The sequence below is a fragment of the Sander lucioperca genome, chromosome 2 (genome assembly GCF_008315115.2).
Source record: "Sander lucioperca isolate FBNREF2018 chromosome 2, SLUC_FBN_1.2, whole genome shotgun sequence".
NCBI classification, from domain to species: Eukaryota; Metazoa; Chordata; class Actinopteri; order Perciformes; family Percidae; genus Sander; species Sander lucioperca.
Genome location: NC_050174.1, coordinates 32389823 through 32401923, shown reverse-complemented (window position 1 = coordinate 32401923; position 12101 = coordinate 32389823). Strand labels below are relative to the sequence as shown.

At 40.0% G+C, this 12101-nt stretch overlaps 1 protein-coding gene across 4 annotated transcripts in view; it reads left to right on the top strand.

Annotated features, from left to right (window-relative positions):
* Positions 1–12101, top strand: part of cacna1ba (calcium channel, voltage-dependent, N type, alpha 1B subunit, a) — a 189440-nt gene that overhangs the window by 102274 nt on the left and 75065 nt on the right. For all 4 annotated transcript variants that reach the window (XM_035996446.1, XM_035996445.1, XM_031300885.2 and 1 more), the window contains exons 16-22: positions 695–760; positions 902–934; positions 3320–3352; positions 4283–5068; positions 6292–6479; positions 10533–10653; positions 11854–11983. In XM_035996446.1, the coding sequence (XP_035852339.1) occupies positions 695–760; positions 902–934; positions 3320–3352; positions 4283–5068; positions 6292–6479; positions 10533–10653; positions 11854–11983 (1357 nt within the window). The remainder of the gene's footprint in view (positions 1–694; positions 761–901; positions 935–3319; positions 3353–4282; positions 5069–6291; positions 6480–10532; positions 10654–11853; positions 11984–12101) is intronic.

The window sequence follows — 12101 nt, the reverse complement described above, 5'->3', positions numbered from 1 at the left end:
GGCCAGTTACATGTAAATTAAAAAAATGTCTTACATACAGAAACCACAGGCCATTTTGCCATCAGTAAAACTATAATGTGATTACACTGATTACATTGTTTTTAATCAAAACATGCAAAGCTCACCTGATCCCTCATGAGTAGACTTGACCATATTCATGGATTTAACATGATTGCCAAAAGCAGCACAATATAGTTTGTGTCACCACACAAACATTACTAGTTGCTGCAATCGAGCTGCAGCATTACTGAGTTTCTGGTACAGACCTCACTATTAAGACAAATATTTTAAAGCTTCACCCTTGACATTGTTCCTGTATCCAGAGCAGCTTTACCTCTACAAATATCCGTAAAATTCAATTTGCTTTTTGTATTTTGTGTTCAGTATAACCCTACTCTTTTATATCTGGGCTTTAATGGTATTTATCTTGCTAATTTTAGCATAAATAATATGTAATGAATAAACTGTCACTATGGCAGTCAAAATCTCCATGATGGTCCATTTGTGTGACATTTCCTTTCTGGTTCAGTCTCAGCCTTGTGTTCTCTGAGCTTTGACTGCCCATTGCGTTAAAATGTGATGGGAGACTAAATGACACAGAGAAGACAGAAATGTTGAATGGTGTCTGGCTATTTTTTCTGACTTCATCCTATACGGTGTTCCCCTTCCCCTTTTTTGTTTTGTGCATGTGCAGTTTTCTAACACGCAGTCGAGGTAACGCGCACTCTAGCAGCTCATCCATCTGCAGCGTTAACTCACTGTGAGTTATTACCTCTCTGTTACAATTTTTAAATCCTCCCATTACCCTTCTCTCATCCTTGTTTTTCTGCTGTCTAACCCTGTCTTCTTCTGGTGTCATTATGTCATTCTTCTGTGTGAATTGTCCAAAACAACATGACAGCTCCTCTGTGATCACACCTTCTGGTAGAGCTGCGTGAGTGTTTCAATATTTCCATTACTGTGTTCTGTTTTTATTGCTTCCCTGTGATCAACAAGTGTCACAAGTGTCTGTGTCAGTGACCATGCTATCAGACTGTTTGTGATCGACACCCTTCTGTCTGGGAATGATTGTTTTCAATAACTGCACCTTTGCTTCTGTAGATTTGAAGATAGCACATATCAATGTTCATAATGTATGTGTGTTCATTATGTATAATATCAAGTGTGATTCATTTTCCCAAGCTGGTTGTAAATATGTATTGTACTGTATGTTATATTGCTGCTGTGTCAGCTTTAGGCTTGTGTTATACAGATGAAGAACATGACTGCTCAGTAGAAACACAGACAGATGCTTGGTGACTTGTTGAGTTACTATCATTCTTCATCGTCATGCACTAAGAACACAAAAAGTAGTAACTTAATAACCATGAAAAATAAGTAGAAAGCTTTTGAGTATATTGATTACCCTATAACAATACAACATATTGTCATGAACGGGTTCGTATAATATTTTATGAAAACTTATGCACAACAATTTGTATGATATCCTACAAAATTAGGACGACCGCCGGACGGTCACGTGACAGTTAAGTTTAGCCAAAAAAAAATGTGACTGTGAGCCTGGTACAGGGCACTGTGAGGGGACAGGCATTTCAGTGGCCGTTGCAGTTTTGTTTTCCTTACTGTAAGTAGTACTCCCGGGGAAACCCGTTTCCTGGGTAAACGTCTTGTGTTTTTCACTTAACTTCTTCTGGGACATGAACTCAGCTTGAACACCCTGTTTTAGGACCCAACCATCCACTCCAACCTCCTCCTATCGCAGGTCTTTGCAGTCTTATACAGCGGCAGTCAATGTGGCGCATACAGTAATAAATACGGAATACATACGAATTGCAGTGCATTATTTTTCGTAGCTTTATGTACGAATGGTTCATATGAACAGCCTAAACAATAATAACAGTACCAGATACTTTACACTTTACCACACTACATCCAAAATTGTTGTAGCACCTTTATTAAGTGACAAACCACAAGAGTTTGCTTATTGCTGCTGCTACAATTTCTGTAATATGCAGACTTTGTTACCAACAAGCAAGGGGGTGGTTTACCATCCTATTCTCAGATCAGATCACACTCACTCGTTAATTAAAAAGCATTAGAGCATTTTATTTGTAGATATTTCGTTTTCAATAATAAAAACTACATCGTAGTTTAAAAAACTGATGAACAGATTGGGTTGATAATACATACATATACCAATGTCTCCTGTAAATAGGTTAATGGTCACACACTGTTTCTTTAGTTCTTCAGTTACACGAACGAAACTATGAAAAACAACTTAAAGGACAATTCTGGCGCAAAATGAACCTAGGGGTTAATAAGAGATGTGTACCCACTCTGTCGTTCTCTGGGACATGATTTCATGCTAATCAAATGTGTTTGTAGCTTGAAACAAGCTAGCGCGGACCGCTGGTTAGCTTACAACGCTAGTATTCGGGGCACACGGAAATTTATACCACTGAAAAGCCTCAAAATATCACCACACTTCAACGGTAGCATAATGAGGGTCCCTTAATGTTAACCGAAGCATTGAGAACATTGTAAGTGTACAGACAGTTTATTAAAAAGATAGTTTCGAAAGACACTAGCTTCCAAGACGGCGGCCGCCTGTATATGAAAACCCGACTGTCTTTATAATCTATCTTTTTAATAAACTGTCTGTACACTTACAAAGTTCTCAATGCTTCGGTTAACATTTAGGGACCCTCATTATGCTACTGTTGAAGTGTGGTGATATTTTGAGCCTTTTTAGTGGTATAAATAGCGATTTGTTTTTACTTTCCCTGTGCCCCGAATACTAGCGTTGTAAGCTAATCAGTGGTCCGCGCTAGCTTGTTTCAAGCTACAAACACATTTGATTAGCATGAAAACATGTCCCAGAGAACGACAGTGTGGGTACACATCTGTTATTAACCCCTAGGTTCGTTTTGCGCCGGAATTGTCCTTTAAGGTTACTTAAATAAAACAACTGAGTACCATCAGTTTAATATCCCACTATGTATATTGAAACAAATGCTATAGAAGAGAATTATTAGGCAAGCCAAACATTCCACAGCTCTTTTACACTGTAGTAGCACAGGTGTGTATTCAGTGTTTGTCTCCTGTCCCCATTATTCCTCCTGCTTCTTCTCAGCAAAACAATTTCTTTTGGGTTTTTGTATAATTTTGCATCTGTACTGTACATGTTTCTCCCCTTGTCAGTTTTCTGAAGCTTATTTGCCCCCCTGTGCTTTTGTCTGTAACCTGTTTCTGCCCCTTTGAAGTTCCTTCTCTCCTTGTGTTTGCTTCTCTGTTTGTTGCTCCCTTTTTGTGTTTGTAGGAGTTATGTCTGCACCCCAGTCCACTACCTGAGGTAAACCCAACTGCCTGCTAGCGAGGTGGTCGATGATGATTACATGTTTAAAATATACTTCATCATGATCTCATTATTTACATTCTTGAAAGCAAGACCACACACATAAAACAGAGCTGCCCTGCATTCCTATCATGCTCACCATGTTACAGGCTTTTCTGTTCATTCAATGAGTCCAGTCCCATATTGTCCATCCATAGTGCAGTGTGCTTGCTCTTGAAGTTTTACTAATGTAGAACGGTGGGTACAAAGAATGCTACTGTAGAGAAAGTGGGATAAAGTTATTTTGTGTTCCTTTTGTGTTTTGTGTAGTGATTAGATTAATTTCTCTGATGAAATGCCTCATAAAGAGATGGCATTGTAAGATATAATTTCACAACTGTGGTTGTGAGGGTCCTAATGGAGATAGGACTGTTTTTAGTTTACACGGTATGAAAAGTGCATGCAATCAGCCATTTCAAAGTACTGTATTACACACCGACATTGACAGAAAAAAGTAGCATGTCAAAGCATGGTAATGTGGCCATGCTTGGCCTTTGTTCAGACATATCCATGAAAGTGCTCTCTCCATAGTAGCCTGTGATAAATGGACCCAGTGGTTTGCTATGTTGAAAGCTCCATTGCACCTTGGTCATACTGTAAATCATTCAGCATGTAGGGACTATGTGTGTCATCCTGAGATGTAAAATGAAATATACAACTGTTATTATGTGCCATGAAGTATAAAGTACATACATAGTGAATTTATCATGCCTCAAATTAAACCATATCTGTAAGTGTATCCATTGGAAATACTTATTCCCTTTGTATCTGTTGTTGTGGCGCTGATGTCGAAGTAGAGGGATTTAGAAAATGATTTCCACAGTATTTTATATGTTAATATTAATGTCATTAGTTTTGATTTGTCTGGTTCTTCTGCCCCTCCCCCAGTAAGGAGCAGCAGAAGTCAATGAAGACAATGTCGGTGTGGGAACAGAGGGCCAATCAGCTGAGGAGGCAGAACCAGGCGAGCTGCGAGGCCCTCTACAGTGAGCTGGATCTTGAGGAGCGTCTTCGCCTGTCCTCGGCCCTGAACATCCGACCTGACATGAAGACCCACCTCGACCGGCCGCTGGTCGTTGAGCCTCGCGACGGGTCTTTGCTGGCCGGCCATCAACACCACCATCACAAGCCCTCCATGCCAGAGGAGGCAGAGACTGCCACTGACCCTCCCCCTCCCGTGCCTCACCAGGCCCGTCGCCACCACCGCCACAGAGACAGGGACCGGGCCAGAACAAGAGAGGTGACAAATGAAAACAGTGGCACCAGTAAGGACGGGGGCCACCACGTCCATCACAGCCGCTCCAAAGACCATGACAGCAGCCGGGGCAAAGAGGGGAAGAGCGAGAGGTCCCGAAGCCAAGAAGGAGGCAGGAGACATCACCATCAGAGCTCAGTGGATGACAGCGGAGGTGGAGGAGCCATGAGCGAGAGAGAGCATCGGCATCATCATTCACACCGGCAGTCCCGAGGGGACAATGGGACAGTGAACAGTGGTGGGAGGGGAGAGCGAAGATCCCGCCACAAAAATGGACGTTCGTCTAACAGGGATGGGGATAGGAATTCCAGAGGAGACAGTGGTGCCAATGGAGAGCGGAGGAGACATCGGACTCATGGATCCAGGGGCCAATCCACAGTTGAAGGAGAGGTGTCCAACGAGAGAGAGAAGAGTCGCAGGTAAAAATCAAAACTACTGCATGGTCGATACCTGTGACTTCACAGGCTCTGTGACTCTTTAGCTCTGTATTCAAGTACATCGGATTTTAAATGAAACAATAGCTATAATAGCTCTAACTATAAAGCAAAGAATCTCTGCCTGTCCGTTTTGTCCATTGCATATCTCGAGGACTACTCATCCGATCTGCTACACACTTCGCAGGTGCATGGCTAGGTACCCAAGGACGTGCCGCAGTCGGGCGTGTATGCATGGTCAGATCTTATTCAAGTAAAAGTAACAACACTACATCAAAAAATACATAAGTCATGCATTGAAAATTATACTCAAGTAAAAGTACAAAAGCATTAGCATCAAAATATACTTAAAGTACCGAAACTAAAGTAAAAAAGTACTCATTATGCAGAATGGCCCATTTCCCGGGAATAGCCTGCTCCCTAACGGCTAGCTGTTAGCACATACTCTCTATATTGTATTGCTCAGGACCCAAGGAAGCCCAGTTTCGAATGTTGTTTGAAGTTGTTCGGAAAATTGATCAACATAAAGTTGAGTTATCAAATTTAGAACTGGGTTGTAAGTTCTTTGTAGTCAGTAGCCAGGATTCCATCAAATTTAAACCGAATTTCTTAGAAAAAAAAATGCGAATGTATGCACATTTCTATCCACTACAATGCAACTTTAGCGAGTTGGTTCATTGAACTAAGAAATAAGTGGCACTAATTCTCCAGTCAGGTGCCATTATACTATTGCAGTAGAAGAAGATGCAATAAGATGGCATAATCAAAAGAGCACCAGTCAAACCCCAGTTGGTGGGGAAAACGTGTAGAAAACCTGATGTAAATATGTTTCATGTATTTATTTGAGGAAGGTTAAACGCATCTCTCCACACAGGTCTGGTGTTTTCATCTGCCGCCATTTTTCGTCTCTCCAGTGGAGCGGAAGCTTCAGCAGACATTTAAGTCACGTGCTTCCAAGCATAAAAACCTTTTTTTGCGATATGAAAAAATAATAATTGCACTGAAAGAGATCATCAAAGGTTTTCAGTGACCCTGCAGTATTAAATGGTGTTTCTACTAGTCGGTAAATGTTTAGTCATATCCATTAGTCAAATAAATGTCACTGACATTGGTGGCAGGTAACAAATCATTGGGCCATCAGTAGGAGATATTAATTAAGAAAATACAGTATATTCATATCTAAGGTGCTATCTCTGTTCTCGGGATAGGTTTGGTGACTCAGAGGGCGAGTTGTTCGCCATCTCCCCCCAGCAGTGCTCTGAAGGGGGCAACTGTCCGCCTGACCGACCAGAGGACTCAGACAACCAGAGGAACATCACAAGAACTGGCCAAACCTCCATCCACATTCCTCCTGTGACTATCACTTCCCCACCTGGAGATACCACCCTCATACAAAGTCAGTACCAACTGAGGCCTGCAGGATGCACACATAATTTAACTTCCATGGCGGCCAATACATTGAAGGTCATTTTCTATAGCCACATACAGCTAAACCAAGTAGAGTATGCTGAGTACAGAGAAGATATCATTTAATGTGAAGAAAGCAGGGTGAGGAACTTTTTAAACAGATGACTGTCTGCAGCATGTGTGGTTTGCACATGCAGTTCATTTTTGTATAGATGGCCCAAGGATGATGAAATCTGACTTTTAAATCTGATTATCAGTACCATGATCACCCCAGGAAACAAGGTCTTTGTCTTTTCACAAGGGATGAATATTACTAAGACATGCAAATTTAAGCTGATGTGTATATAAATGTCAGACAGAAAAACTAAAACCAAACCTAAATACACCTGCAAACAGATACAGGGATACAGGGTAGAAGCACCCAACACAACCTGGAACCAAAGTAACACCATCTCGGGGCGACCAGCATGCTGAGGCCAGTATTACGTAAATAGCGTATTAAACAGGTTCTTTAAGCATTTGTTTTTTAAGACCTGGAAGGTTTACCCCCTACAGTGCTCTCTGGTAAGAGCTGTTCCAGTTTGGTCCATAAGGACTGTGGAGTCAGAGTAATACATAATTTTGGGTTTAATTTATGAGTGTTTAATTGGCCTACTATAGGAACTGTTCTCTGCAAATACAAAGGCAAAAAAATAAATACAATCAAATAAGTAAGGGAACCGAACTGGTTATTATTGCGAATTAGAACCCAGACAGGTTGACGCAGGACTCTAATCAGCCTGAAGGGGTTTTAATTAGCATATGATATTATATCGACACCGTGATACAAGACTTGATATCTTCTTAGATTTTGGATATCGTAATATGGGGTAAGTGTCATATTATAATTTTCCTGGTTTTACAGGCTGCATTACAGTAAAGTGATATCATTTTTTGAACTCACCAGACTGTTCTAGCTGTTCTATTATTTGCCTTATATTCACATCATTGATAATTATTTATCAAAAATCTCATTGTGTAAATATGTTTGTGAAAGCACCAATAGTCAACCCTACAAAATCATTGTGATATCGATATCAAGGTATTTGGTCAAATATATTGTGATATTTGATTTTCTCCATATCGACCAGCCCTATTACACAGCTTATTATACAGCTATTCATACAAAGGTTACGCTGTCAGCGATCCCTGTTTCCTCCTTCCTCTCTCTTGCTCTGTGATCCATTAATCAGCGGTATTTGCTCCGTATGATCACAAATATTGTTTAAAAACGATTTTTTTAATTTAAAAATGGTCCACCCGAGTCTATGATCAGAACTCCCTCCATGGCAATGGTCGGTTATACTTAGCATTGGTTTGTTATACAGAAATAGCAGACCACACAATGCCGTGATTGACCAATCACAATCAAGTATTCAACCAAGCCGTGTAATTAGTGTTAATTTTGTCAACTATTTTAAGTTAGTCTTAGTCTCAGTCTTGTGCCAAATGTCCTTGTTAGTTTTAGTAATATTATCTTTTTTTTGTTAGTCAAGTTTTAGTCGACTAAAAGTCTCGTCATTTTAGTCTAGTTTTAGTCAAAAGAAAACTCAATATATCTTAGTCAAGTTTTAGTCAAAACATTTTAGTCTTTTTTTAAAGTGGTGATAGAATGATTATATAGGGTATTTCACACTGTTCCTTAAGGTCTCCTAATAGGGTATGTAACATTGGTTGGGCTGAAAATTGCCCGAATGCTATTTTATTAGGCCCTTAACTACCCTGTGAATATGGCTCTATTTGGAACAAGAGCTTTTCTTCCAAATATGGTATGCTCATGAATATTTAGATGAGCTGCGCGCTGATTGGTTTGAGCGAACCCCATAGAAACACATTGGAGACGAGACAGCAGGTCTCATATTTCAGACACTGCAAAGTTATACGTTGTTTGTCGGGCTATTTCGTTATTAAATTCACTTCTGAGACTTTTTTATGCAAGAAATCAACTATATAGATCTCAAATATGGGCAGTTTTACGAAAATTGATGGCTAATTGCAAATTTGGTAAGACGTGTCAGACTTTAGGAGCTCAACACAGTCTGACGAGAAAACGGCAACCTCCATACCCAGTGAAAGTCACCGTTTCTCAGCTACTGGACTACTGGGGCTCGGAGCTGGCTGGCTGCCAGCTGCCGGCATAACTAGAGTATATTTAGTTTGAATTTCGTCACGCCACTTATATAACATATACCCCAAGGTCTTATAAAGCTAACAATGGTGTCCGATTTCAATTTAATGCATTTTTGTGAACATTAGGGATTTCGTTAGCTGCTACTGTCCCTTCAGGCTAGTTAGCTAGTCAACAATAATGCATGTTAATTTAGTCTTAGTCAGCGTTTTTGGACGTTGGTGCAGTCTCGTCATCGTCTCGTCTTAGTCATGGAAAAAAGGTCGTTGACGAACATATTTAGTCTTGTCTCGTCTGACGAAATTAACACTACGTGTAATACATAATAGTAATAATAATAAAAGAAAAATGGTTGTATAAAATACAAAGGTAGAACAAAAAAAGGTTGATCACTAACAGGAAATAAGAAAGTTAGTCTGAGATGGCAGAAAATGTCAATTTCTCAGCTTGTGTGAAAAATGTGTCTTTTTAAAATTAGTAGATGATCTTTTTAAATATTGTTTGGGGCATTTTACGCCTTTACTATAACCGTCAGTAGAAAGATGACAGGAAATAATGGAAAGATGGGGAGTGACATGCATCAAAGGACTCCGACTGTACATTAACTGGGAATGTTACTTTCCATGGTTAGTGTCTTTAGGCCACCGTGCTGTCCCAAAGAGAAAAAAAAAAGTCTCAAATCCATGAATGATAGGCGGGGAAAACAGGAAAAATCAAGCACCCAGCCAAAAGGTCTTTCATATGACTTTGGAGTAAGGATTTAAGTTAACACCAAATAAAGCAGTGATAACAGATGGTTTTACTAATACTTTTTGTGAGATTGTATTAAATACTTCCAAACAATAGTTGTTTATACAGGTACATGATTAAAATGTGATGGTTGGTATCTAGAGATCGACAACGATACAGCCAAACCTTGGTTAAATGGTAACAGTGAAGATTATTATATTGTATCAGATTCTTCCTTGCAGAGGTCGAAGAAGAGATCTAATTCATTCTCTAAGGGGGTTTGATCCAAACCAAAATTACAGGTGTGAAACCTCCCCCGGACTATGGTCCGGACCAAACGACCGAAATTTGTTCCGACCAAAAGAGGTAGTCTCGGTCCGGATCAAACTGAACCATGGTCCGGTTCTTTATAGTGTGAAAGCATTTTAAGGATGGTTCGGACTTTCGGACCAAATACAAGAAGCTCTGGCAGGCTCTCCTTGTGTTACAAGACCTGGGAAGCTCCTTAGCCTGTACATGAGAGAGAGTGACGGTGAATGCGGTCAGAGCAGACAGCTTTCGGCTATCAGAGCTGAGAATACATCAGCAGTTTACTTGTTAAGTGGTAGTAAATGTACAGTGTAGGTTTCCATTTGTCTCTGAATAAATGCTCCAGAAAGAAAGTTCCTGTGTCTTGCTTCTCAACATCCCAACAAAACAAAAAGAGCCGTGACAGTAGGGGAGAGCAGCAGTCAGTTGAAAAAACTCTGACACAGAGAGAGGATACGAGAGGACGGGGAAGCCCGTCCACAAACCAATCAATTATAAGCATCTGGCTCACGTATGTGATGACGGCAGGACGTAGTTTTGTCATGTATAGATCTTTAGTGTGCTTGCATAACTGCAGTGTGAAACCAAAACTTAACGGATCAAATGTATACAATGTAATAAAAACATGAACCTTGTGTTGGTGTTTTGAGGGCAATGAATTAGATGAATGATTGTTGGGGGTTGTGATTCAATGCCACTCTGCCATGTCAATAATTAAATAAGGTCCCAATGTAAATTACATGCTGTATTTGGTGAAGACTGATGCCGCTTAGGAGTCAAATGTGACTGTTATGACGCTTGCTTGCATTGCTGTGAACAACCTATCTATCTCCCCAGTTAACAGTATTGACTGTGAGACAATGCCCATGAATGAGAAGGCCCTGGCGGATCGAGGTCAAAGTGGACCCAAACCCATTCTGCCTTACAGTTCTATGTTCATCTTCGGACAGACTAATCCGTGAGTCACCTCAACCTTCTTCAACTTCTTCACCTCCCTGTAGGACCTTCCACATGCTATGGAAGTTGAACCATGAAGAGATTGGATGATATTACTTTTTTATTTTGTATCTATAGGCTATCATATCATTATTATACTATCAGGAATCACCCATCTGCTTTCCCGCCTAGTAAAAGCAGTAAAGTGTACCTCCTCAAGAGGCCAGTGCCTCCACTACCAACACACTCACAGTCAACACTACTAATTTTAGGTTAAGCCTCTTCACTAACTTGTGTATTGATGAGATAACTTTATTTGAGGTTTGGCTGCAGTATACAGTAAAAAATATAAATAATAATAAAGTAGTATCTAGTTATAACTACATAGGTTTTTTTATATAGCTGCAGCCTCTAGTAAGCCTGTATGTATAGGCTGTTTAATACAGTTGCTATATTTCTACCATACTATATATATATATATATATACTGTTTGTTCTACCTTTTCTAGTTATTATTTCCCAGAAGACTGCACCTTTGACACAAAGCTAAGGTGCCAGAAGGGCAAAAATGTCAAATATGGAGAAAGGAAGGCTGTGCACACTTCAAACGTCAAATGCAGGCCAAGCTTTTTGTCATTACACCTTTATCATGGCAAATTTTTACCAAAATGGGAAATGTACTTCACATAGTTCCTAAGGTCCAAATATATAAAGATCCACAGATACTATATCACAAACACTGGAAATAAATCAATACAGAAAGCAATCAGGGTATACACAAGACTCTCGCCATCCTGTGAGTTTCAATGTGGATTTTGATCTGAGCATTATGAGTAAGTTTACTTACAGTATGCCTTTGAGGGTTGTAGGTACTGCTCTTTATAATGATCTACATTTGTGCAATATTTCCTGCCATTTTGCTACTTCTACTACTAGTATGTTGTATCTGAAGCGCGTGTACATTGCATTTCCCATGTGAAAAACGAGAGGTCTGCTCTATTTCTTGTCATCATAAGCTTTAAGATTTGTCTTTGTTAAAACATTTACCCTAGGTATAGTGGCTGAGAGCTTGGCTTTATTTGATCCTTGCTTAGGCCTTTGTTTTTTTTTAGCAAATTAAAAGTGAGGAGATAGTAGCTGCTAGGAGCCTAATCTCTATGTCCACTGCTTGCTGTTTCTTTACCTCTCTCTTTGTCTGTCCATCCCTTCTTCTCTCTCCTCAGGGTGAGGCGGTTATGTCATTACATTGTGACTCTGCGTTATTTTGAGATGTCCATTCTGGTTGTCATTGCTATGAGCAGTATCGCTTTGGCAGCAGAGGACCCTGTTTGGACGAACGCCCCTCGCAACAATGTGAGATACAGTGTATATGAACTTTACACATAAACAGTGCACATTCACACTTCTTTTCTTGTCAGTATGGAGTTTTTCCTGCTACATAATTAAAGGGTCATTTTAGTATTTTTCAACC